The sequence below is a fragment of the Oculina patagonica genome, chromosome 2 (genome assembly GCF_052425735.1).
Source record: "Oculina patagonica isolate OP01 chromosome 2, crgOcupat, whole genome shotgun sequence".
Classification (NCBI taxonomy): domain Eukaryota; kingdom Metazoa; phylum Cnidaria; class Anthozoa; order Scleractinia; family Oculinidae; genus Oculina; species Oculina patagonica.
The window spans coordinates 14,502,128-14,529,767 of record NC_135759.1 but is presented as its reverse complement, the minus strand read 5'-3'; the positions used below and the strand labels follow the sequence as shown (position 1 = coordinate 14,529,767).

General features: G+C 39.2%; 1 protein-coding gene and 1 pseudogene across 2 annotated transcripts; both read right to left on the bottom strand.

Moving 5' to 3' along the window:
• Nucleotides 1-20: 20 nt before the first annotated feature.
• Nucleotides 21-13,728, bottom strand: LOC144643115 (uncharacterized; annotated as a pseudogene). Its single transcript, XR_013568857.1, has 5 exons — nucleotides 13,464-13,728; nucleotides 12,208-12,268; nucleotides 3,211-4,400; nucleotides 2,154-2,515; nucleotides 21-1,433 (listed from the first exon to the last, which is right to left on the bottom strand). The product of XR_013568857.1 is annotated as an uncharacterized LOC144643115 (transcript).
• An 8,626-nt stretch (nucleotides 13,729-22,354) lies between these two features.
• Nucleotides 22,355-27,594, bottom strand: LOC144643138 (polyadenylate-binding protein-interacting protein 2-like). The gene is made up of 2 exons (XM_078502301.1): nucleotides 27,177-27,594; nucleotides 22,355-22,616 (listed from the first exon to the last, which is right to left on the bottom strand). The coding sequence occupies exons 1-2, from the start codon at nucleotides 27,504-27,506 to the stop codon at nucleotides 22,548-22,550; spliced, it is 399 nt and encodes a 132-aa protein (XP_078358427.1). The 5' UTR covers nucleotides 27,507-27,594; the 3' UTR covers nucleotides 22,355-22,547.
• Nucleotides 27,595-27,640: the final 46 nt, after the last annotated feature.

Genomic DNA, 27,640 nt, shown 5'->3' with positions numbered 1-27,640 from the left:
ACCAAAAGGATCGCGGGTCTCTGGGGACGAGACTGGATAATACCCCAAGACCGAAATAACTTTGTGGCCATTTGTTGTCCTTTTATAGGTAGATTATGGAGCGGTTCGCAAAAAGTAGGCCATTTCATCCCGGGAAAGCTTCTTGATATGGAACCAATTTCCTCAAAAGCTGACCCTTGAACTTTAAGTGTTGACAAAGCACACCCCCAAAAGTGCAACACAGAAATTTTCCAAACATTCTTTTACTTCAAGTTTCTAACTACGTACGTTTTTCAAATTGATTGTTTTTACACTCCGAACTAGCTACATGTTAGGTTAAAAAATAGTTTATTCTCGATAAACCTTTCTTTCAACACGCCATTAAAGTTTTTTTGGTCTTTTTAAAATAGAAATATTTGGAAATTCACACATGCCTTTAGTGTCATTAATTTGACCTCAGAACTCGGTATAATACAACAAAGCGAACAGGAAATTCGAGGTAAAAGGATTCTTGGTTGTTTATAGAAATACGGTTTTAACGTTTCTTTGTAAAACTTTCAGTTTCTTGCCTATAAACCCGAGCATTAAAGGTAAGGAACTTTCCAGGGTCGCTCTTTTTCCGACCACTGGTCAAGTGGAACGAAGACTGGGTACGAGATTGAAATGTATAACTTCAAAATGTACGACATTGTCCATTTCACATCTAGCTCTAAAGTTGCAAGTAATTTTGCAAGCCCCAAATGAGTTAAAAATGCGTAGGGCTGCTACTAGTAGTTGGTAATCTACAAACGCACCGAACAATGAAACTTACATGTTCTATCTAGAGTTGAAGCCTGTCTTTGACTTCTTAATTTAAGTTTTTTAGATACTCAAGTAAACAGCAAGGCGTGGTAGCGGTTTTAACGAAGGGATGGTATAAATACATGAAAAGCCATGATATTAACTGAAGGGGTAGTCACTAAACTGTAGATTACCATCGGCGGGAAACTGGTCTAGACAGCCCGAGTGACCCGGCTGGGAACATTTGGTAAATGAGCCGGCCCCGTAAAAGGCCCATCCTGTGTTATGTCCCGTGTCCATCCAGTGCTCTGCGTGCCGGTACATATTGGGACCGTATCGATTACGAGCAAAAAGTCCCGGATTGCGCATTACAGTCACCCATTGCCCGGCAAACTGCACTTTTGTTGGCCGCTGACCGCTCGCTACAAGCATCTCGGACTCCATGATGTGTTGACCATACAGTTCCAATGTCCAGCGGGTCGTACCCACTCGAAACTTGCCCCCAGCCTGCCGTCCGTCAGCGCAGCACCACAGCGAGCCATCGTCGTCGCTAAGGCTGTAGCCAGCCGCTGAGAATTTTGGGCGAAGCTTTTTAAATGCTGTGTAGTTGCCTGTCAGAAAGGTGATGTCAGCGTCGCGTTCCCACGGTAACACTTTGTTGAATTTAACAGCACCTTAAAAGAAGTGAACGTAGTTTAATTAACTTGTAATAAACCCGCTTTCCCTTCAGAGTCAAAGCTCACACGGATTTAAAATGAAATTCTAACATTAGAGGCTGTAGATAAAACCCTAGAATGTGGCTATTCAAATGAAATTAAAGCTATCAAGCAGTACTTTCACTCTTTATTACGCTGTTTAAGGTGGTTCTTACTTTCCTGTCTGTGGATGAAACCCTGGCGTATGACATTCAAATGGAAGCTACCGAGCAGTGCTTTTAAGTGGTACTGTTTATTGTGCGGTGCAAGGTGGTTCTTACTTTCAAGTCTGTGGATCAAACCCTAGTGTGACACCATTCAAATGAAAGCTATTGAGCAGTGCTTTTAAGTGGGACTGTTTATTGTGCGGTGCAAGGTCCCGTCTGTGGTCTCCGGGACACCATCCAGCTTGGCGCCAAGTATTCATGGCCGTTTGCTTTACTGTGTAATGTAAAACTAAAAGGAAACTGAAGTGTCTTTTTTAATATTTAACCTTGGCACCTCTGGGAATGAACTAGTAAAGTACAGTTCAGCCTTCAAAAAGGAAGGAAAACGCGTATTTTAGCTCAATCTCATTGACGTTTCAGGAAAGAGTGGTTATTAAATCGAAAATTCACTGAAAGTTCCCCCACTGATTTTGAAGTGAACAAAGCCTTCATGAAAAACCTTTTTTTTTTCTACAGGTGTAACTATAGTTACCTAATAATGTTCCTTCTTGAAGCTCACAGAACAACCCCGCGTCTTCACACTCCTTCATGACGAATTTGATGGCATCCGCCAGATTTTCCAGATCACACGGTGGAACACCAAGTCCCGTATGAAAGCTACAAGACCCTGAGGTGGTGTGGGATTGACCGCGCCTGCAGCCATACCAGCGGACTCTGCCATCAGAGTCCACCCACTTTTTCACTTCCCATTTACTAGCCAAGCCGGCGTATTTTTCGTCCGGTATTTCCCGCGGGTAGATGTTGAACATGACGTCGGGACAGCTGACGACTATTTTGCCCGGGTGTTTGAGTTTCAAGCGCCAGAACAAGTCCTGGAAGACGCCGAAAGCTAGCCTGAGGACAAAATACCAAAGATTAAAAAAAAATGAATTATTAAATGTACAACTTTCAACTGTGATCAATATCTATTTTCATCCTTTAATATTAATGCATAGACATGCAGACAAGTGATGAGAATCTAACTATCAACTAGGGAATTTTGTCTGAACAAATTCTCAGAGGCAACGTCAAAACAAATGCATAGTAAACTAATACCTCTACCTGGCATATGACATGTTAACTTAACCATGTTGAGCTGTCGGCTCGAGAACAGCACGCAAGTGCGAGTGTTTATGCCTTAGCGGCTGCTTTGCTCCTTAAAAGCCAACATTTCATTTGAAACTCAAACCGACGTCTTAACCAGGATTATACTTATACATTTGTAGCCACTGGCACTCGGTACATCACGTATACAGGTCCAAACGATATCTACTTGAACTGCCTTGCAGTAATACAATCTAGCCTCCGCCTTTGAGTAGTTACACAACGTTTCCATGTAAACTCGGCCCCTAGTCAGCCGTGAACCAGGTCTTACGCTTTGGTTGCGTGATTCTGACTCGAGTTCCGTTTGGCCCGTTGTGTTATTTGTGTTTCTGATTGGCCAGATGACTATTTTTGTTTTGGTTTAGCGTACGACAGTCAGTAATCTAAACTGTTCCGTCGACATGTCACTCACTCAATATTATGCAACAACTATTGTTTTCACTCACTTGTCATCTAGTCCTACTTGCTTGAGTCCCTCGGTTTTGGCCACAAACGGACCAGACAGCACATCGCACACTACACACTCGGTAAACGAGTGGTAATATCCGCCTCTAAAAAACGCTGTCCAGTTCCTGAACGTCACTTGAAGGCAGCCTATATCCCACTCCCCCTTGGGTTACGATAGCTCCCCCCGGCGATGAGAGCCTCCCTGTTGTCACCAAGCACGCGAACGAGGCGCTCAAGGTCTACGTCATCAGTAAAGTGCGTAATATCCGGGGCAAAGAGCACGTAGGGCGTGGTCACCTCCTGGAGTAACTTGGACCATGTCTCTCCATGAGTCAAGTCGTTGGCTACAACGTTCTTTAAATTCAACTTTAGTTTTGTTATCATGTCAATGGAGAGCTTTTCCTTCGATGCACATGCAATACGTATATTTGGAAAATACTTCGCGATGCCTTGGAAAACTTGAAATTGATCTGCAGACGACAGTTCCTCGGGTAAAGTAACTAAAATCGTTACAAGTTTGTCCATCGGAACAGACCATGAGCAATTTTCTCGTGCGAAACCTTTTCTGAAATAAGGGTAACCGTAAGCTAAATTTTTTCCCATAAACTTCTCAGGACAAACCTCTCTCTTTGGCGCAGATTGTTGTTGGTCTGCAAGAGAATTTCTATCGTCGCTAACTGCTTCTCCACCTAAAGATTTGATTACATTGTTTAACGATTCGATTTGTTTTCCAACGCGGTGGTAATGTATTGCGTAGGATAATAAACCACGTTGTGTCTCGGTAAGTTCCACTGCTATACGCTTTAAGTCTGTAATAAGTTGCTTTGAATTTTGAATATTACTATCTGCAGCATCTTGCTTCACTTCAGCGAGTGATTTTTTAGTGATCGGTGCGTCGGTTTTTACAGAGACAACCTGTTCAATGCTCCCGCCGGGATTTGCTTGTACGCTAATCTTTTCCTTGAAGACGCGCATTTGTTCACAGTCTGGGCTCCGTGTGGTTAGCAACCCAAGCTGGCTGAAAAATTGCACCGCCAGCAAGATGCACATAACAAGAGCTACACGAGTGAGGGCCCATCGCAACTTTAAACGACTCATGACGAGGGAACTTCTTCCTTGGCGCTGCAGCACAACACATCGAGCCTCGGTGTGATCTTTATTGTGCGACTACTGTCTTGATCTTGAAAGTCTGCAAAGACAGATGAAGGAAAAATATATATAACAAAAATAAAAATAAATTACTAGATTGCTTCACTTATTCTAGGACTGCTCTATGCGTGAATATGCAGAGCTAAATACAAATAATATAGAGGCAGAAAGTAATGAGTAATAACACAAATATACATAACACGATATGTAATTATTTATCATCCCAAAATACTACGAAGCAAAAGCGTAAAGGAGCTGAAAATTTTAACGCTTGAATATTGAACTAAATCTGAATTGAAGCCAAAATATATTTTTATTGTTTTCCATATATCTTAATTGCTAAAGAATATAAAGAACAAAGACTTCCAAGTCACACTAATTTTTTAAACTCATAACTTACTTTTCAATCAATTTTTTCAATGCAACTGGCACAATTTGTCCCTGAAAGCTGCTTTCAAACACTCGCGGCGGGAAGATGAATAAACTTCAAGTAGTGCCACAACAAAGCTACCGTCCTGATAAGGCAATATTAGACCGCGAGGCTTTGTGAGAAAAATGTCCGCCAGCAGATAACATAACCGCAAGGGTTAAAGACAAAGCTTGTTCATGTTTTGTTTGTTGTTATCATTTGTTACAACGGCGGTCGCCGCGTTATAAGCCAATTCGGAAGCTCTTTAAGGACCACAAATAATGCGCGCATCGTGATATAAGCTCGAGTAGCTTGGAAAGCACCAGTAAGGAAAACGAAATGATAATCTGTGATAAGAAATTTACTTTCATTTTAATATTGGATAATTGGCGATAAAAGAGACCCAGTTAAAGTAAAAACGTGAACTTTATTCTTACTTACAAATTTAAATAACGCATAAACTTCTGTGTTCTTTGAATAGTAAAAAAATAGGGCCCATGGGTCCTGTGTTTTGCTGCTGGCGGTTGGGCATGTTGTGGCGTGGTCGGTTGTCCCGTCTTTCTTCCTTGTGTCGTTGCCTTTTTGTCACTTTCTCCTTTCTTCCTCGCCGCGCCCGCGTCCCGGCGGCGTCGTCGCGTCTGGCGGCTTCTCGTCTCTCCCTTCACCCACTCGTCCGTCTCCCGTCGGGTCGTGGCCTCCGGCGTCTGGGGGTTCCGGCTGCGTGCCGGCGTGGCTCCTGGCTCCTTCCGCGTCCCGCGCCGCGCTCTGGCGTCTCCCCCCCCTTCGGGGCCTGCCCCTCGTCGTGGCTGGCTGCCGTCGCCCCCCCCCCGTCTGTCCCTCTTCGTGTCCCCTCCCTCTGTCGTCCTCTTGCTCGCGCTCGCGGCCCCCCTCTCTCGCCCCTGGCGGTCGTCTGGCGGTGCGGTGGGGCCCCCCTCCCCCCGCCGTCCCTCTTCCGCCCTGTCCGCCCGTTCCCCTCTCGGTCTCCCGTTCCCGTGTTCGTCCCCCCGTCGTCGCGCTCGTTCTTGTTTCTTGTGTCTTGCTCGTGTCGTCCCTCGTCGCCCCCCCCTCTCCCGCCCCGCTTCTGTTGCTCGCCGCGCGCACACTGTAACAATTTGGCAATAGAAACATTCTTTCTTCTTTCCAATAAAATTTTATTTCACTGTCATAGAGAACAAATGAAAAAAAAGATGATTTGAAATGCGTCTCTTGTTACCGAAGGCAATACGACTGTTATTTTACTTTAGAACCACAGGTTGCATGGTAAACAACTTTTGTTGTATCACGGCTTATATCTCGCGACAAACGGTTCATTATATTCCGTTTGACTCGTCAAAACAACCCCCATCAACCATTACTGCAGAAATGAAATTAATAAACATGAATTTATTAAACGTTCAGGGTCTTTTGAATTATAATATTCTAGTTCAAGTTTGGTTTAGTTTCACTTGCTTGATGTTAGATACAATTATACATACCAAAAATAAAACTCCAGTTAAGTAAGCTAGTCTACACCGAGGTAATAATTTTGTGCAATATAGTACGACAATTGAGCTCAAAAAGGGTATTTGAGGTGTATTATGTAAACATCGATTACTTGGCTTAAACTAAAGATTTTATTCTTTCGGTAGACTAGGCAGAAGATTTCACATAAGATTTCTAATATTGAACAACCACCCCTTCACTGTTGTTCACGGCCGATATTTCGAAGAATCTAGACTGAGATAACTGCAGTGTGCTACGGTGAAATTGCCGATAACGAACTCTTTGGTTTAAATCAGTGTACTCGTTTGATGACAACTGATCATTCTTGTCTGGTTATGTGATAGCAGTGTTGAAATTATTCCACAACTGAAATATATTTTCCCCGTTGTTATTGTAAGATCAGGGGCCCGTTTCTCGCCCCGCTCGGCCCGGCGCCTCCCCGCGCCGGCCCCCGGCCCCCCCCGGGCGGGCCGGCGGCCCCAGGGCCGTAAATAGCACGAGGCAGGACGATGCACTTACCTTGTCTAGATTTTAACCCAAAATAAAAAAAAAAACAAATTCCGTTTAGTTGGGAAAATAATCCTCAGTTGAACAAGATTGATTTTTTTGAAGAAATAGCTTAAAAAATGTTGAAAACGCCGTTTCAGAGCTTCTTGATTTCAACATTTTCTGGGGGCATGATCCCAGGTCCCCCAAGCAAGATCTTACCTCGTCTATGCCTAAAGTCTGGCAAAGGCCCTGAAGTTAGCTGTGTGTTTGTATGCAGATTCGTTGGTATGTAGGTTACGTAATCTTTCTCTAAATTGAATATTTATTTTGTCGGTTAGAATTTGTCATTCGAAGGCATCTCGTTTTTGAACGCTGACTACTTCAATCTCGAAACTTTACTTCAGTTATGAAATTGTTTGTAATGTCTTACCCATGTTTTAGTACATTAGTTTTATTAAGCTATGCTAGGGTCGTTGCCCCCATTTTATACGTCTAGCTTTCTTAATTGTACTAAGTTAAAAACTATTTTGTTTTATTTCACAAACAAAGTTCTTTTGCTCCATGTCTAAAGTCACAAGTGTACACTCCTTTCGAATGAATTTATATTTCGCATAACATTTTCCTTGTCTGGAAACCGATCAGAACATCTTCATACTTCTCCCTGCCTTTCAACTCACAGTATGAACCCTCACTCTTCCAATTTGCTATGACTCCCAACAAACAAGCAAAGCAAGAGAAAACAATAGGTCTGCAATGAGTACGTATAGAAATTGTCATTGAGTTAGATCTCGTGTTATGTCTATCTTGACAAGGCTCGTAGCTTCATTGAAGCCGATTACTAGAGAAGGTCGTCAGTTATTTTTTTATTACAATATTCCTTTTCTTAAGGGTGCCCTGCAGACTAAAATCCAGAGACTCGTCTAACTTAACTGTCAATCCTATTAAAAAGCAACCAGCTGTGACGATCAAATTTTATTTTATAGCAGTTTCATTGTAGATTATTAGGCCGTGATAGGAACAAAACGTTTGGTTACCAAAAACTCTCTCAAAATAGATAACCAGAAAATAAAATTTAAAAAAAATGCCATAAAACGTTTTGCAAGGTATGGATATGTTGTGGTTCAATCTTCTGATGTATGGTAATATATGACAATGAATATAAAACAAGAATAATGCTAAATTGTACCAAGGGTAAAATTGTACCACAACCGTTGTTTAGACATACCAACAGAGCACATATTTTGATCAACTAAATTATAAAGAATGAAATTTCCATTTAAGTTTAATTGGTTTTTCCAATCGAGACAGAACAGCATGTAAGCATCCCATGCACAGTTTGACTATTTTAACGCATATTTCGAACACTGTTGTCACTGTTTTCTGCTTTCTATCGAACACATTCGACCATTTCTGAAGCTATAACAACGGTTCGCTATGCAATAACTTCTAATATACGGACTCCGAGGAAAAATTAACCTGAACAATGTGTTCAATTCTTATCAGACAGTTATCTGTAATGTATTATCCTCGTAAATGATTCTGAATACGCGGAAAACGGCACGCAAACCGAGAAAAACAATAAGCTATGAAAAACAAACAATACTACAACACAAAGATTAGAGTTCTTGAATGTCCAGTTACGTAATAAAGTGTGAGAGTGAAATTTCTTTTCACGATTTATAGAATTATTGGAATGAAAGAATTTTCTACTTATCTAAGGACCGTCAGTTTCAAAAGTTGGTAGTCGAAAAGGTTTCTAAGCTCGTCACAACCGGCGCACCAGAATTCTGAATTTAATATTTAATTTTCTAGCAACCAACAGTCGGTAAAATCTTCTGAGAAACAACTAGAATTTAAAGCGAATTACGGCCAAATCTTTGTCTACAACACCTACCGTCGTTACGATCATTGTGAATGCGGTAAAACTATTCTGATATTCACGCCGGCCTTTCATAATTAATGCGAGCTGTTGTGCGAATTTTTAAAATTCATTTTCAAATATTTACTTTGGGTTTCAAAAGATAACAGAAGGACAGACACATTGCTATTCGTCCAGTATTGTATTTCTTTTTTTATCAAACCTTTTTTTGAAATTTGGTGAGTAGGCGATTCTTTAGTTGTGGTCGAATTCAAAAGCCATCCTTGCCGCTCTTGCCATCTTGGTTTAATTCTTTGAAACTGTCACAATAGACCACCCCTGGAGATATTCTACTAACTCAAAGAAATATTGTTTTCTTATTTAAATAAAATACGCCTGGATACAGCGCTTGTGTATGTAAAGAACAGCATGTTAAATTTCAGTGAGACAGCGAAAAAAAATCCATAAAACGCATGCCTAAAGCTGTAAGTGTTGAAGCGAACTGTCCATACGAAAATGCAAAACCGAATTTGCAGCCTGTTTATTTTATAAGCTTACTGAATATTTTTTCATGTTTCCGGTTAAAGCAAACCGCACGTAGAATGCCTTGGAGTTACGTCCAAAGCTTTTAATTTTTAGCATACATTTTCGTATTCCATATTTTCGTATTTCACCTGTTTACATGAAGAGAAGCGATCACAAGGCGTGACTCATCGAAATACATCGACAACCTCAATAATTCTCTCGCACTTACCAGTAAAAGGGCAATTCACAAATACTGTCCATCACGCCAGTTAAACTCACGTAAAATAAAGTTTTCGCTGCTGTTTAAAACATCCATAATCCTGTTGATTTAACTCGCCCTCTCTGTGCAACGTTCAGCGGAATACACCGAAAAAAATGCCAGGCAAAACACGTGTTGAAAAATTAAAATGCAATTTATAAAAACACCTGTTTGTATCGTTTATACCAACGTCCTTCAAGCGATTGGCTTGTGGTGTAATTTAGAGTTTTCTCCCAGAGGTGGGTTATTTATTTAGGAATATGAACTCAGCATGATCAAACGAGCAAGTCCTGATAACCATTCCGTGGGTTTACTTCGCCGCAGGCTTTTTTCTTGTTTTTATTCTCGCCTCAATGTATTTCTCGCGACTTGTTGAAGTGTAGTCAAGGTCGCGAGAAAGCTATTATTATTTATTTTATTTTAAAGTGTGATTATTTGTGGCCATCATAAATGTTGTATCAAGTTATATTATGTCTGGTGTGTTTTATTAGCAAGGCCAACTTTAAAATAATTTCAATGCAATATGTAAGACGATAAAACTCGTTTAAAAATTGCTGTAGCCCCATCACTGTATGTTTTGAAACTGCATTTAGAGTTAGAAAAGCGCCGAATGAAGAAAACAAACATGAAATAAGAAACTTAATTTACTAAGGTCACTTATTATTCAAACGACTCGCAGGAAACTAACATAACAGTTTTAATTGAAAATAATTCAGTGGTTTTTCATCTTTTCTTAAGTGAAAATTAATAATTAGCAGAATAAAGTATGTTTGTTTTTACTCCGTTTCTTTCATTCTCGGTTTTAGTTTTTTTAACAGTTTTTATAAAATAATCAGTTGATAAAAACTCAAACGCATAACACTCAGTATACAACACAACACAAAATAGCTGTTGTTCGCTCTCTAGAAATATAAAATACTGATTAAATAATTGGCAAGTTGGTGCCCCATACGGGTGTTACAATTGAGTATTTCAGTATGGTATTTTCTTTTGGTATTACAACTCATTATTCATTATTTATAAGCGTCCGTTTTATTCGCTGGAACAAAACTCAAAAGGAGAAAATTGTAATGATAAAAACTATTTATTATTGCAAAATAATTTCGTAAGGCTTTTTTGTACTAAAACGACCTAAGAAATATACACGAAAAAAAGAAATTAGCATCACTGTTCATCACTTAGTTTTCACTGGCCAATCAGCGATCACGGCAGGTTGTCACCATCAAATTGGCGCAGAATAACGGTCAGCTGCCATTTAGTTGGCGGTAACTTGGCATCGATTACAAGCAGATCGATATCGTTTGGAAAATACTACCTTATTGTTACTTATTTTCGTGGAGCTTAATTCTCGCGATTCTCACGATTTTTTTAAAAAAATGATCGCGTATTTTTAACGTTTGTTATTGCATTTTTTTATGATTTAAACGTATTTTTTGGCCAAATCGCGAAAATTTAGTCCGCGAAGTATGCCCGTTCCATTTACGCGAAATTAAGTTCTCACGAAAATAAGTACTGTTCATATTTTGTGTCGAAGGCATCACATATCAGACGATTGGACAACTGAATTCGACTCACAAGGAAATGAAACCTGTTTGTTAGCAACACATGAAAAGTAAAAAAATGCCGTCTTTGTTTACACTACCTGTAATGTTTCGATAGCAATGTACTTTCGGATTAGCAGCCTTCTTCAAACGCTCCTTTCTTGCTACTTTAATTTCAGGAAGATAAAACGTGGACCATGTGTGAGCCGATCAATCTAAACAAGCAAAAATGTTTTGAAGGAAAATTTACCGAAGGAAAGCAAGTTAGCTTTCTTGCTTCGTTCATAAAGATAAATATTTTTTCATTACACAAGAACAGGTGAAAGAAATATTGCCTTTCGAATAAACTCTGTCTTAATTAAATATCAGCGCTTCAGTTTGGTACAGCTTACTGTGTCTGTTATTTAACAAGTCAAATTATTTTTAGGTCGCTAATACACTTTCTAGATTTTACAACAACAGTGAAATTTTATTGCTACTTTCGGAGATACACAATTTTTTTTGCGCGCGGGGGGAGGGGGGGTCGTTTCAGAAATACGTGCCTTGTATGACATCGCGACGGTAGGACTGGGTGCTTTTCTGAGAGGGAAAGGGAAAGGGTTCATTTTTGAGGTAAGGTGTAGAGGCTTTGAAATCTGCTGACAGTCGTAATTTGACACAAGTAAACATGTTAGAGGTACGGCTTCACGTTTTTGCTCAAAAACAATGTGTTAGCGCGCATTGCGTGCCTATGTTATTGAAAACTTTTATTATAATGAAGATAAATTTTTCAACAATGACACTAGCATGGGACAAAGAAGAATTCTCAGTCCCCGACGGGAATCGAACCCATGGCCTCCCAGATACCGGTTGGGCGCTCTAACCAACTGAGCTACGAGAGACTCGTGGTGAGCTGGGCCATTTACTAGGTTGATATGTGACACGCGTCCTGCATACTGCTGTGATCAGCAATGTCGAAATCAAGTATCAGGGAGGCCATAGTGATGAGATAAACCATTGTCCTACAACAATTAAGGCCATTTTCAGCCATGCTTCGTATTTTGCCAAAAGCAAAAGCAAAAAAATATAAATGAATGAAAAAAATCGAGTAATACATGAAAGGTAATTCTTAAGTTCATACAATCAATATGCTTATAATATGACCACAACTAAAATTATATATTCTTTTGAGTTTAATATCATGTAAGAATAAACTGTCTTGACACAGACAGTAGAGAATTGCGCCGCGATTGTATGGAACAGAAAAATAATTATAACTAAAGGAAAATTATCATTTTGACTTACCATTAACTAGCTATGTATAAGGCTTTCACTTAACACAACTCCAGGGAAGGTCTTTTACAGTCTGAATAACAGATAGCAATATATTAGAAGATTGATATTGCAAATACAACTGTGTTCACTTAAAAGCAAACAGTACGTGGCGTAATATATGAGAACAGCTGTAAAACCATTGAACGTTATTAAAAAAACCAAAGTCAAAGATCTGAACCTTGAATTGCTTCATCGATAGTGTCATTTCTTTCATTATTTCGCTTCTGTTCCGTTAAGTTGTTCTTTTGCCCAGGTGAATAATAATAAGATTTTTACGGGTAGTGTTGTGATATCGTCACTGTTTTCATGTAAAAAGACTACTTCTGAATAAACATGACATACCCCTGTGACAGAAGTAGTTCCTAAGAAACTGCTTAACCAATCATATACCAACAACAACCATAAGAAATACAAACACGTCTTATCAATTTATCTTGTTTCCTTAAATGTGCTATCGGTGAAAGTCTTAAAAGGAAAAGCTATTTTTTTTGGCAAAGCGAGGCTGGTGATAATTTTCCTCTGAGTCCATTTTGGAATGTTTCCGTCAATTTCAGTTCTGCTTCAAACTGAACTTATTAAAACTTTAGTGCCGTGACGCACTCTCTCGAGAACGTGACAAGAGAATGACTCCGAAAATATGTGAAAAAAAGGAAACGCAAAAATTAGAGTTCAAAAGGGGCGCACAAATAACATTAAAAATCCAGTCCTAAGCTGAACTTAAACACAGAAAACAATGCTGGGGTTTCATTCAGGAACTTTTGACTTCCGACTGCTTCCGACAAATGCTGCGATATTAGGTTAGAAAATATAAACAATGATATTTGCTTGTGATCGAGCCATGTTACACACACTTGAATTTGAGGCATCGAGTATTAAACACATGAAACTAGAGATACACAAAATGATTACGCTCGTGATAGAGCTCTTTTGCTAGATAGCACTTCATTGATAGAATTCAGCTTCGTTTATAGTTCTGATTTTCTTCAATAAGCGTACTTGTGTTTAAACGCAGAACTTTGAGTTTAAAAAACGTTTTAACGCAAAACTTTGAGTTTAAAAAACGTTTAAATCGTATTTAAAATGCGTAAGCTTATTAAATAATACAGATTACAAAGAACCAACCTTTCAAATAGGTCAGCAATGAGCTTAAATATAAATAACAACTGTACCGACGCTATAAAACTTACTGCTTGACGAAGCAATTCTAAAAGCAGAATTGAACAGACCTTTTGAAGATTCGAAGCTTAAAAAATTTCCTTGTGAAGTCGTCATCTTCAGATTGTGCACCGCGCGTTGCAAACTGGCGGGAAAACCGTATTTGGCACGTTCGAGTGGGAGAGAGTCTGGGCGGGTCCTGAAGGCTGAATTGATCCGACATAAAATTCGAAATTTCACTCAGTGGAGTTCACGTTAAAGTCGTGAATCGATAAGACTGCTCAAGAACGGAAGCGATGAAATCACTTAGAAATTGTTTTGCATTTTTAAACCCACGTTCACACTGCACTTAACAGCACTTGAAAATCTTAAGTAGTGGTTTGAAAGGCAGCAAGCCGGCTCACTCAAAGGGGACATTGGACGTCATTCATGCGTTCAAACACTCAAACCGAAGGGAAAATAACTCGCAGCCACTGAAAAAAAAGCTAGACTGAACGATATCTTCCGATTTTGAGGCTCCTTTTAACCCGGCCGTTTCCATAGTCGCCAAGTAAAATTGTCTGACAGTGAAGTATGAGCAGTGCCAGTGTTAGTATTACCAATGCACTGCGTGCATGGAAGCACGCTGCAGCCTATTGGCAGTCGACAGCGGTATGTTTCGCTTGCATTCACATATACAATAAATCACTCGAGGGTTTCTTGATGCAAATTATAAATGGAAACAGTGTTTCACTTCTTAAGACTTTGACTTCATACACTAAACAAATGTGCTTGTTGAAGTGAAGCCGATGCTTCAGTTTGCTACCTAAACTCTTTTTGCCCATTGGCAGAAGACGTTTCGTTCTTTAACCCGTACGTAGAATCTCAAGTAATAACTAAATTTAGTAAATTATGGTTCGTGACGATTTTGCTTATTGGTAGAAGCATACTTGTTTGCTTCAGTTCTCTTGCAATTCTTTTGGTTTCAGTAAGGAATCAATTACTTTTTTTTACTCTTTTCCCGATGATCGCAAAAAATCTAAGAAAATGCGATTCTTATTTACTTGCTAAGAAACAGAGTTATGCCTCCACATTTTAGTATAACCTGATTGCGTGCCCCCACCCGCCCGATGCGGGGCGGCGCCCCCCGGTCGCATCCCCCCCCGCCGCCCCCGTCCCCGCGCCGCCGCCCGGAAATACTTACCGTTACATTAATACAATACATCAGAACAGTTAATAACTCCCGATTTACCTTATTATACTCCGGTGCAAAAAATATTCGAACTACTGACTCGAAGTCGACCGATATTCTCTTTCCAGTAAAAAGTTTCTTTCAATCACTAAGCGGTTCGTCGACAAAATTAACGAAGCTGAACTCTCTCTATGCTAATCTGAACTTTGACGCAGGATCGTGCCCCCCCCCCCCCCCCTCCCCCACCTCCTCGCGCTCGGTCCTCCGCCCCACCCCCAAATAGTTTGATTGATTTTGCCTGATCTAAAAAGGCTGAGTAAACTTTTTAAAGGTACATGCGATACCGTAACTTATAGGCTTCCAGGAAAATATTTAATGTGTTAAAAAAAAAGCAATGTGACATCAGGTTAGAGGCCACGTAAGAAAAACAAGTTTTCTCCAGTATCTTTTGTTTAGTTTTCACCAGCCCAAAGTGCATGCATGTGACGTATTATATGAATTGATAAACTCATTTAAGGGACATCCCTCGGACGTATAAGGGAGAAAGACATAGCTTACCCCCAAAATTAGTGGATTTTTAAGTACATTTCACGAGAACGAAAAGGTATATAGAAATACGATATAAAATACGATATATTTTGGTGTGAATAAGGCTTAAGTTTTAAGAAAGAGCGACACGACTTTAACATAATTGGCACCAATTTCCCAGTTTTGAAATGTTCAAACTTTTTTCGTTGTGTTGAAGCTGCAGAACACACGAAGAAACACCAGATCTTCTCTGTCTCATAATTTGCAGCGAAATTTTAATGTAAATTATAAGAGTATGGCTTTTGGAGCCCTCAAATTCATGACAAGTGCAGATAGGTAAACTTATGGAAGTTATTTAAACAGACACCATATATAATCTCAAAGGGAATCTTGATTATTTCGCAATAAATAAACATTTCTTATAAAATTCTTCGAGGCAAGACAACAGAAAGACAAATTCACTTTGACATTAGCAAATAGGTCGGTAAATGAACTACACTTTTTTAATTAAATAAATTGAAGACGTGTGAGTTAGTCCTCTCAACTCGGTATTGCTGTATCGATGCTGTAAAATGTTACTCATTGAACTATTAGAAATCAGTGGGATAAAGCAGTCTATTCTGATTTCTTTCCAATACTGAAAACCTCTTAGGCCAGGTTTAATTTGCAATTTTCAGCCTCACCAAAATGTAAGCAGAAAAATTAGCATATAAGGACATTGAATCAAAAGCGACAACCGCATAGCGGCAATTTGATTGTCATGTCATTAGTGCCAGAAAATCTGTGAGACATCTCGAACACTATAACAGTGAGATACAATCTTAACCTTTTTCCCAGGTCAGTTCAAGTCGATAAAACTCCGAACGACAGCAAAAAAATAATAAACTTTTGATGGCAGGTAGTTAAACAAGTTGCCAGTTAGCAGTTAGTGTTGTTGGTACCAATAACGATAAAATAACAAATATATTGAACTATAAATAAAAGCATCGGTAAACAAGTTATAATATTATTCCCACTAAAACTTCCAACGCAGCTTTCAGAAAATATAACAGAATCATCGAGACTTATCGTGCAGTACTATTTTAGTCACCAGACCAGTCATCTAAATTGGCAATGGCTTTCAAACAGCTGTTGTTGACTTGGCCGATTTTAAAATCTGGAAAAAAAATTACCTCCCTCACATATAAAAGCGCCCATCCCAAAGTCAGCGAAGTCGTAGTTTAGTAAACAAAACGAGAAAAATCTCGCTAACATGTCGACAATTACATGCAATAAGACTTACCCACGGTTAGTATGCCGCCAAAAACTTCTGAATTTCAGTATTAACTGTAAGACAGGAACTGGACTTGTAATGTCCGGACAATATGCACGGACGAAACTTTTGTCAATTTTATATTTTATGACGGGAATTGATAGTTGACCCGTAAACAACATTACAACATGAACACCGGGCGGTGAAAACTGTTTAACGAAGTGCAAATTTGAATAACAAAAACATTTGCTGCTTGAACGCATGAATATAGCTGAAAACATTATTGTTGTCTAATCTGATGAATTATTTAAATTCTTTGATTACCATTTTATTGTGGTGAGCGGCGATACCATCTGGAAGTAAAAAAAGTTAATTACATGGCTCCTGTGAAGACAAAATAAAAAAACTGCTTTGAAACAAACGGCTAGTGCAGAAATTTTCAGCGATCTTTTTCGGGTTCTTATTTCTTCTTAGAAGGACATTATTGAATCCCATGAGAATTCCTGGAAAACATTTTGTGCAAAGCGATGTATCGAGCCAGTTTGAGGCGGCTCTCGTTTGAACTAACCGATATTCAACAACAGCCAATCATATGCCGCCAAACCCGGCAACCTCGTACCATATTCTTCAGATTGGCGTTAAAATCCAAGATGGCGGCTTCCCCGACTAGAATGGGTGTATTATTTGTTTCAAATGTTGCATGAAAAGTTATTTGACAGAGGCGTTGTAAACCTATCCGGCTCTTAAATTTTAAACTATTTACTTATGATTTTTCACACTCTTTATCATAAACCTAATGCCTGTTTAGACCTGACTTCCCTAAACAATTATTTTTGATTTCTTCTCTTTCTCTTCTTGTCGTCGGAAGATAAATATCTCGTTATATATAACGTAAGGAAAGAAACTTCATACTATCAGTATGGACAGTCTTAAAACGATGCTTCATTAATTCACACCAAGAGGACCGATTTAGACTAAAACGGCCGAAGGCCATACCTTTTGGGACGGTACATACCTATAAAAAATCTTGGTGAAAGCTACGAAAAAATTGTTGCTGAAAAACGCCGTTGGTAGCAATTTCCCACAGCAAGGCAACTCAGATAAAAAGAAATTCCAATTATTTTTTTAAGAAAATGGTCAAAACTATTGTACTCAGACAGGACCCACCACTCTGCAAAAAGACAGGTGGTCTCTTCATGTACCCCCCTCCCCACCTCAAAAGTCTTGTTTGTATAGCCCCCACTCTATCAGGAGTAGAATCTAAAGAAACAGATCCATACCTGCTTGTGCCATTTCTCCAGCAATGCAAGCTTCATACACACCTAATATGAAAGTCTCAACTCAAATTTTGAGGCCAATAAATTTTGTCCATTTGGCTAGTCAGACAGGTGGTGTCTTGCATAGCCCCCCTACCCCTACACAAGTATGGGTCCTCGTCGAGTACACTTGTTATGACCAGTGTCTGAAAAAAGCTGTTACAGTGGAACCTCGATATAACGAAGGGCCAAGGGACTGGCAAAATATGTTCGCTAAATATGATCGTTTTGTTATATCGAGGTTCTTTTCCATATGTTTTACTATTACTGGGGCAAAGAATACCGTTCGTTATATCGAGGACTTCGCTATATAGAGGTTCGTTAAATCGAGGTTCCACTATACAAACTCTCACTGGGAAGTTTAGGGATAATATAAATCAGAAATTCTCGATTCTCTTGCGTGACACATTGTGCTTATTTAACGATAGAATGCCGGATTTCCTTTATGGCGCGCGCCTGCAGGGAATCTCGGTAGTTGTTTTCATCGATCCCAAGTCTCTCGCATGGTTTGATGAATACAACTACCATGATTCCCTGCATGCGCGCGTCATAGAGGGGATTGGAGTCAAGCTTTGATTGGCATAAGTTAATGGCGTGTACACCTCCCTGGCGCAGCCTCGCCCTCGCGCCCACGTCTTTCGCGCGCTTCGTTTCGCTGCGCGTCTCGCAGTTTGCTCCCTCGCTGCGTGTTGCCGTCTCCCCCCTCCCATTGCCCCCTTTTCCTGTTCCTCCCCCCCAGTGTGCTTGCGGGCCTCGCTGTGGGTCGGTCTCCGCACCGTCCGCACCTCCCTCGTCGTCCCCGCCTTCCTTCGGGGGCTACTCCGCTGGTGCCTCGTCCCTTTGCATCCCGGCCACCCCGCTCGTTGCGTAGCGTAACAGACATTAATCAGCCACTATACTGCGAATGTTCAGTCGTTGGTTTATTATGAATTGGATCGCGTTAAGCTGCTTTTGCAAGGTCTCGCGTGAATGGCTCGCTACCCTTCGATAGAACAATAAACAAACAACAGGACATTGCCCCCAGCCCCAGTCCCCACCCCAATAAATAGCGCAATTGCTACACTAGAGGATTCAGTAGAATTACAAGCTTACGAGGGCTTCTACGCTATTGTATGAATGTTTGCTTTCTTGTGTTCTTTTAAAGGGCGTCAGTCCGAAATTAAAAAGCGGTTACCGACTAGAAAATGTAGAAATTTTAAAACAGTCTGAATTCTCAAACTGAAGACTCGGGGAATAAACTAACAAAGGGTCGAAAAAAGGGGGCTGACTTTCAGCAATATGGAAAGTAGATCAGACTTTCGAAAGCCAGTTTTCCTATTTTTTATAGTTAAAATCATCTCACAGTTTCGTTTGGAATAGGCAATCAGACTCGCGTTTATCTGGCAGTGTCATGGATGAACTTGTTTAACCGGTTTTAACATTTTCCTCAGTCCGAACGTTTTGCGTGACGTGCCCTGAGGCAAACTGTGCGATAATTCAAATTCAAATATATTTTGAAGAGGCTTTGGCAGGTGATAAACACGCCAAGCAAGATAATTTTCATAATTACAATGTTTACATGTAAAACTTGGCTTCTGAAAATGATCTGGAGTTTTCGTGTTCAATTGCTCGTTCAGTGACAGCACGCGCGAACCCGGTCAATCAAGGGCAATATAAAGCGTATATTTTTTTTAAAAAAGCAACAAAAGTTCGACTTTTCATCTGTGACCATCTGTAGCGAAAGGAAAAGAAACTGTTCATTTTAAAAACGTAGTTTAATTTAATTTATTCAAATAGCGTGATCCATGCCCAGTTATGAAATAACTGCAACAGTTTTCTTTCTGTCTAGAACGCATAATAAGGAGTCATTGACGCATTTGGCAGTCGAGACTTTTCATTTCAAAATACCTTGAAGGATTAAATTAATGAATAAAGTTAGCTTGCATGCAGGCGTTCAATTCCCTTCCATGAGGCTAAGATAAGTTAATTTCATTTTATCAAGGATGTTCTTCTAGGGGCGATGTTAGCTTTCAACGGAAGTCCACGTCATCTGTTCGATTTCCGCGTTTTCGTGATCTGAGTAACAGCGCTTTGATAACCGTGCGCTTGGTGTTGTTTCATCGATCATGTACACGCGAAACTCCCACACTGTAAACAAGAGAAGGCCCTACATAATACATTCGTAAAAACACGAAATTGTAGTTTGTAGCAAGCGTGAACAGGATCTGCTCTATCTAATAATTTGAAGCGAAATATTAGACCAGAATTCGTAAATTAAAAGCACTTACGTTAGCTCACTAAGAAACTAATATACAGAATTAATACAGTATCAGTAGCGTATGATGTTTGCATTTAATAGAAAAGAGCAGGATATTATGATAGTTTCTGTTACCTGTATTAGTTGCTAGGAGGCTTTTTGAGGTTTTCTGCTGTGTCTTCCAACAAGAAACACCTCCAGATTCTCTTTTCGATAATGAGTTTGTCGAGATCTTCAACCACACGAGCGACACGGCTGAAGAAACTGAATGCTGTCAGTATGCTAATAATGTTGACGTAGAATCGAAAACTGAGGTCACTCGAGTCATGCTTGAATGCAAACACAAGCTGCCTGACTGCGTGACCGTTCAGAGTTAGAGCCCCGAGGGAGATTCTTGTGCCACCCAGAAGATGGGAAATTTACCCTTCATCTCTTAAAAAATCCCTCTTGTTTTCCATTAATAAATTAAGGGAATCGTTATAATTCTAAAAATAAAATAAAAAACATTTTACTTGCTTAAAATTAATTTAGCCTTAAAATAAGTGATAAAAAAACTTCAAAGATCTGAAAATAAATTACATGAGCTTAGAAGCTAATCCTTCAGGTTTGGGGTCAGATGACATTTAACAAGTAAAGCCTATCTAAAAAGTAGTCTTTTATTTTTAAAATTAAGGGATTAGATTGATCTTATGCTTTTAAGTAGTGCGTTCCAGAGTCCGGGGCAGCAACTTGAGAAAGAACTGTCTGCATGCACAAAACTTGAGGTTTAATTGTTCGCTAAATGTTTTTGCGCCTGCCGCTGGATAAGGCATGCTTTAAGGAATAGATATAAAAGTTCCAGCCGGCTCCTTCCCCTTAACCCCCATCCCCCCTCCCCCACCCGCTACCGTCAGCGGCAACAGGAACCGAAGATAAAAAAAAAAAAAAAAAAAAAAAAAAAAAAAAAAAAAAAAAAAAAAAAAAATTGAAAGGAAAAAGAAAAAAAAAAAAAAAAAAAAAAAAAAAAAAAAAAAAAAAAAAAAAAAAAAAAGAAAAAAAAAAAATAAAAAAAAAAGAAAAAGACAACACAAACACCAAAAAAAAAAACAAGAACACAAAACACCCCTGGCCGCCTGTGCAGGAACACGCCACTAAATCCGAAAGTAAACAATGGTTGCTACTCTCGAACTCACAAAGTCAGTAATCTCAATACCGGGAAACGAACCCAGTTCATTTCAGCTGGCTGAAAATTTGGCCATATGGCATTTCAATTGTTTGGAGACAGTTAAGTCTGTTAGGGACGAACGAGTGGCTTTATTTTCAAAGTTGAACAAGCCCTCAATTATTGTCAGAACTGCGCACGACGGGCACGAAAAAAGAAACAAATTGTACCTTTACCGTAAATGATCTAATAAACGCCCACTTTCAAATAAACGCCTCGTATCTAATAAACGCCTCCCCTGACGTGTAAAAATTGTATTTGACGCCCCTCTCCAATAAACGCCCCGTGTCTAATAGACGCCCCGTCCAAGAATCACCTCAAAAACCAAAGAAATGCTACATGGAGCAAAATCACGCAATGAAGTTAGTTTTCTTGCTTAACCATGAGCGAGATCTGTAGCCTTTGAATTAGCGCAGCTTTGATTAGTCTCGCATTTGCACTCTGTTTTCTGTCATATTTCGCAAACAAAATACGCTTTTTTTTGTTTCGTTGACGTTTTTACAGTTAAATTGAAATTAACGCCTCTCTCTAATAAACGCCTCGTATCTATTAAACGCCCCCCTCAGGACCCCTAAAATTCAATAGACGCCCCGGGCCTTTATTGGATCATTTACGGTAAGTTAACTTTTACTGAATGTTCTCGTCCGCAGACGGAGTCCACGATCCTTCTGGTCTCCATCCCTGGCGCAGAACAGAAGGATCGTGGACTCCAGGGACGAGAATGACTGATGGCACCAAAAGAAACTAAACAATACCCTGTATAAAAGCTCACATTTTGTTTCCAGAAATGTGACAAGTTCACTTGCGACGGCATTCGCAATCAAAGGGCAAGACTCTTGAACCCTAAGGGATGAACAAACGCGACAGCGTCGTAGTTATTGTAAAAGATTGTGCGTTTCTACTATCCTTATCAACCAATCATATTTCATCTCTATATTAGCATCACTTCAAATATTGTAACCGTCTATTTCCATTTTTACTTAGCTTTTTTCCGCCTCCCTCTGAAGGTTAGTATTGTCTAACCAAAGAATTGACAATAAAATTTCGTTTTTAGCTGTCCGATCAGCCTTGCATTTTGTTTTACGTTTTCTTCTTTTTGATCGCTTCATTCCCACCTAAGATAAATGCAATAATATACACGTGAAACCATCTTGTTGAAAAGAAGTTCGCTAATTTGTACCAAAACGGAGGGGGGGGGGGGGGGGGGGGGGGGGGGCAGAAGCTACTTTGCAGCACAGGCATCAATCACAGCAGTTAGTGCATTAAATAAGAGCTTTATTTAATTTAATCATTAAAATACATAAGAAATTTAGACAGGACAAAGCCGCCTGGATTCCATTTACAGTATACTCTTTCACAAATTGCAAACTTATGTACATCGTATCATACATGGCGTCCGTCTATTTTATCTAACGTAAAACCCAACAGCAGTAGCAGGCTGGCTTGCTCAGCTATGATGACGATGTCCTCGTGTTCTGTGGGACAAACACTTTGGCATTCGGATTGAGCTTGCTCTTCGTCTGAAATAAATTGAAGAAGAGAAAATTAAAACACTTTAAATTACCTTCTTTAAAAGAAAGTAGCATGCGGTAATTCGTTTATAGATTAAGTAAGATTCACATTGCAAAATGTTGCAATATTTTCACAAATGTGCCTCTTGTGTTACAGGACAACAGATAAAGTTTGTTTAAAGGTACATTGAAGAATGGAATGCCGGTCACCACGCCACCAAGCAATCTCGCCACCAACCAACTCGCCACCAAGCGAAGTCACCTCGGCTCATGGATTAAAGAACGAGGAATACACCAGTTTTGGTGGCGAGTTGGTTGGTGGCGAGATTCCCTGGTGGCGAGGTGACCGGATACCGAAGAATGCTAACACCAAATGACACTTGCAAGAAGCGATTCTTTGAGATCGGACAAACATGAGATCATTTTAACAGTACTCTTGTTGTTTCAAGCACATCTACATCTTAATCAACTACCAAAAATTTCGGCAATGTAGGCTAAACTTATAATGCACCTAGTTTACATTCTAGGGCAAAATTATGCCAATAAATACAAATTTTAAATTGTGGGAATACAGAAATAGAACACTGACAAACTAAACTAATCCCACAAAATCACAAAACAAACTCGACCTACACACCACGTCAATAATCCACTAACAAAGGCATGTTTGGTAGAAGGGTCCAGCTAGCCTAGCAACATGAAGATAAGGGTGCACTGAACTGTGTTATTAACTGCCATTGTATTCATAACTAGCCACACAAACCACTAATGATCATTTCAGATGTGTACATTGGTTAAATGTTATTTACTGGGAAGTTTAAACATTGATTGATCATCCGAATTGATTGAGAAAATCGTGTGTATAACTAGTAAGTAGAACTTTAGAACTTTACATTACATGATTGACATTTTATTGCAACTGACTTAAAATCCATTTGCTGGTCAAAGGTTAAAAGAGAATTTCTCAAATCCAAACATTCGGACAACGAAAAATAAAAACAAACGAATTGCAGCACAACAACACAGCCTGGTTTTGTCACTCAACCAATCTACTTATCCTTCTAAGTATCTTTGCAGGCTGAGATAGTGACACCTCATTTGGCTTTATATTTTAAGCTATATTTTGATTACTAGCCAATAAAAGAGTACCAACAAACTTCAATTTAGTTAGACAATTTACAATTAACTGCAAAACACTCTAAAGAAGTACAGTACATTACTTGAGATTAGTTACGCTTCCTTCATCTAGTGCCCTAAGTTTGTACAGTACAAAATGACCAGATAAAACTATATTTGGAAAGCTCAAGATAACATCTAATACTAGGAATTTAAAAGTAATACATTCAGAGATTTATATCGGAAAACTGCTATGCTAAAACAAAATATTCAGGTTATTTCCACTTCTCATGCATGATGTTGCAATTTTGCTTCAAGTGCAGACAATAATTATAACTTAAAGCTACTTAAGACAAGAGCAAGCCATAATTTTTTATTCTTACAATCTTGTATTTTTCTTTCATGTTGCAATCGAGGGACTGTCTTGTGAAAATAAATAAAAAGGAAAAAAAATAAAAAATAAATAAAAGCAAATAGTACAATAACTACATGAATAAATCTTACACGATACAGGAAATTCTAAGATCCCAGAGCTTCTATACTTTGAGTATGTCATTGATGCATGCTACATGAGCTGCTAGCAAAACGTCAAAATTACATGAGGACAATACTTGGCTTTATGGATTTGAAGTGCTGTGACACCTGAAACACTTCAGGTTCACATAGCAACTTGCAACACATAGCACATACATACCAAGATTCTGATATTGAACTGAATCTAACGTAGAGCTTGTACATGTACTTGCAACACATCGCAAGAAATGTAACAGACATTTTAGTACATAGCCTCAAAAATAGATGATGGGCAATTTCATGAGTAAAATGTACAATAAAATGCAATTGTGAGAAAGTTTCTAGTTACTGAATTAAACTTGACTGACACTTAGCAGATTTGGGAGTTTTAAGACTACCACTTGACACTTAGCAACATCACGCACATCAGTCCTGCCTGACAAATATGAAGACAAGATCTTGAAAACTAAAAACAGTGTGAGGACCGTACAGAAATGACTGAGGGCTGATATATTTTACATTTACCAGTACAGCCTGGAGCAAGTGTGGTCAAAAAGAGATTTACTACAAAACAAAAACAAAAAATTTTTATAGACAAAAGTAGAAAGCAAAAAGGATAAAAAAAGGATTCTGACCAAGGTCTCACTTAGGGTTTTGCTTAGAAAAGAAATCCCTAATGTTGGTTTACTAACCAGTTCGCTATAGCCAACACGCTACGCCCTATAACTGGGTTTTTCATGCAGGTCAAGTTTATCTTTTAACTTCTGTACGCCAAAAAAAAATTGTGCAGGTTCGCACGGGATCATTTGGGACAATATCAGGTCTAATACTTAGAAAATATTAAACTTAGAAAATATTGGACCAGAAATGTAGCAATCTGGTGGCTTGATTTTAGTTATTGGCCCTCTGTCTAGCTTAGTCATGTCATAAATCATGTTATACTATTACCACTAACCATTAATAAGCTGAGAGTAGTTTGTGTACACATCCAAATATGTGTGTGGTTCCTGTTTAATTTTGTGAGTTTCCAGCCAAATTTTCATAAGTATGTTTCAGCTTTGGAATTAATGGAAGGGCAAAGGATTAAGAAAAACTTAGGGTGCTTTCCATCGGTCAGAACTGGCCAGTCTGGTTCGGTGGTTTGGATATGAAACGGGCCTTTTGCACAAGATTTTCCCACAAATCCACCATAGAAATGAATAATATTTATGTATTGACTGATTTGACTAGACAAATCTGGCCAAAAACAGAAATCTGTTATCCAATATAGGTCTCACAAGCCAGTTCTGACAAATGGAAAGTACCCTAAGTCATTGTTTCTTATGTACTGTACATTTTGAGTCTACAATTCTTACATGCAAATGGGGTCTCAAGATGACCGAAGAGTAGCCAGTGTCCAAGCTCAGGATGACAAGTAAAAAAGAAAAACTCCTTTTGTATTTATGGAAGGGGGCTTGCTGCTGGGACATTGTGACTTGCCCTATAATTGATTTATGATGAATGGAAAGTTCACGCAAGGGCACAATCACATTTTTCTTTGATATTTGCTCTCTGGAGTCTTGCCCCTTTAAATTAATGAATTCAAACCTATTAATTTCTGGGCAAGCTACATCGTCTGTGTAATGAGATGTGTTTGTACAGTGGAACCTCTGTATAACAAAGTCTTGGTATAATGAATGATATTCATTGCCCCAGTGATAATTAAATATATGGACAAGAACCCTGATATAACGAAACCTCGTTATCGAGGAACGTGCTTTGCCAGCCCCTTGGTCGCGTTATATCAATTTATATCAACTGTAGCAATAAAAGTGACAGTTCGCATGCACACTTTGCCCTTATTTTAAGTCCCTGGGACTTGTTCCCTCTTGTGCATCAATTATACAACATTGGAAAAATGGTCTTTACTATAAGTGCAATAATAATATTTGACAATATGATCATGCTTTAAAGTTTATTAATAGTCTATAGCTGGGGAAAGTCCTTCAAAAGAACTACTACTAAAGAAAAGGTGACTTTGATTTGTGGTAAACAAACAAAAAAAATTTAAGAATGGATTAAGGAAAGCAAAGTTTTCAATTATCGAAATCCAAGGTAGTTAAATACATGCACAAAGGAAGGACCTTGAATAATTCAGATCTTAGTGCACCTTATCATAAACTTTGGTTGACCTGCAGCGGTTAAAAACAAAAAACCAACAAGGTATAGGGACATACCACTGAGAATTGAAATAAATTACCAATTTTTAGCAGCTCCAGATTTGATAATTAAATTTAGCCTTTTCACACTGAGCCTTTGAATTTAAAGCAGGAACAAGACAGTGCAAATCATTCTCAAAATTTAAAACTCCCCTCGCAAAAGAAAACGCAGTTCTTGGCACCGAAAGTTAACTGAGAATAAGTACAAAGATTTCTTTTCGCAGCAAGTCATCATTGTAAACTAGTTGTGCCAAATGAAGATTAAAAACGCACTAAAAAATACCAAAATGTCGTTATGATCTCTGACAAAATGACGACAACGGGTACATTGAACAAAATGCGCAATAACAGGCCAAGAATTCGCGGAGGCCACAACACTTATTTCAAATCCTTAGTACTATAGCGGAACTTGGCCGAAAATTAAAAATATTTATAAATACTTACTATAAAACATTTATGCTTTCATCTATGCTGCATAATAAGACAAAAATAATGAAAAGAAACGCGTAGTACACAATTCAACAAAGACTTTGCCCCTATGCCGAGTTTTCGCATATCGTCAACATCGGTTTTGACCTGACCTTCGCTTATTTAAATCTAATATAACGTGAATTCTGCTAAAAAGGTTAAATTTTTGTGTTTCTACCTGCCGATAACATACATAATAAACCTCAGGCATGCATGCTCGATGACAATGACATAACAATGAATCGTTCAAATACGAAGCTATTCGAGAACTCACCACAACGTTGTAGTCGTGATTGCCGTAGCCGTTCGTGTACCCGTTCGAGTACGCGCTATTTCCTTGAAAACCATTTCTAAAGGAGCCTTGGGGCGTCCCTTGCTGCACTAAATCTTTGTCCTGTAGGTTCTGGAGTTGCTGTTGGGCTATTATTTCTGCCGCTGTCAACGTTTCGCGTTCATCTTCTTCTTCGAGCAGTTGTTCAATACATGCGCGAATGAACTCTTCTTCGAGGAGTTGCTCCTCCACTTGGCGGTCAAAGTCGTCCATATTCTCCATCCACAGATAATCAGCAAACGGATCTGGTTTGTTCTTGTTGTTGTTCTCCATTCTAACGAGGAGTGGAGCGCAATCACTTTATCAAGCACGAAAACACAACTTCCGAAATCCTCCGACGTAAACGAGTTCTCTGGTCACCTGCGTTTCAGCCAATCAGCGGGCGTCTAGCTGACAGGCGGCATAGC

Bases quoted from the DNA above. Each gene is read 5' to 3' on its own strand.
- LOC144643138 (XM_078502301.1), bottom strand. From the start codon at position 27,506: ATGGAGAACAACAACAAGAACAAACCAGATCCGTTTGCTGATTATCTG. The intron at 22,617-27,176 runs GTGAGTTCTCGA...AATTTATTTCAG, and splicing joins ATCACGACTACAACGTTGTG to ACGAAGAGCAAGCTCAATCC.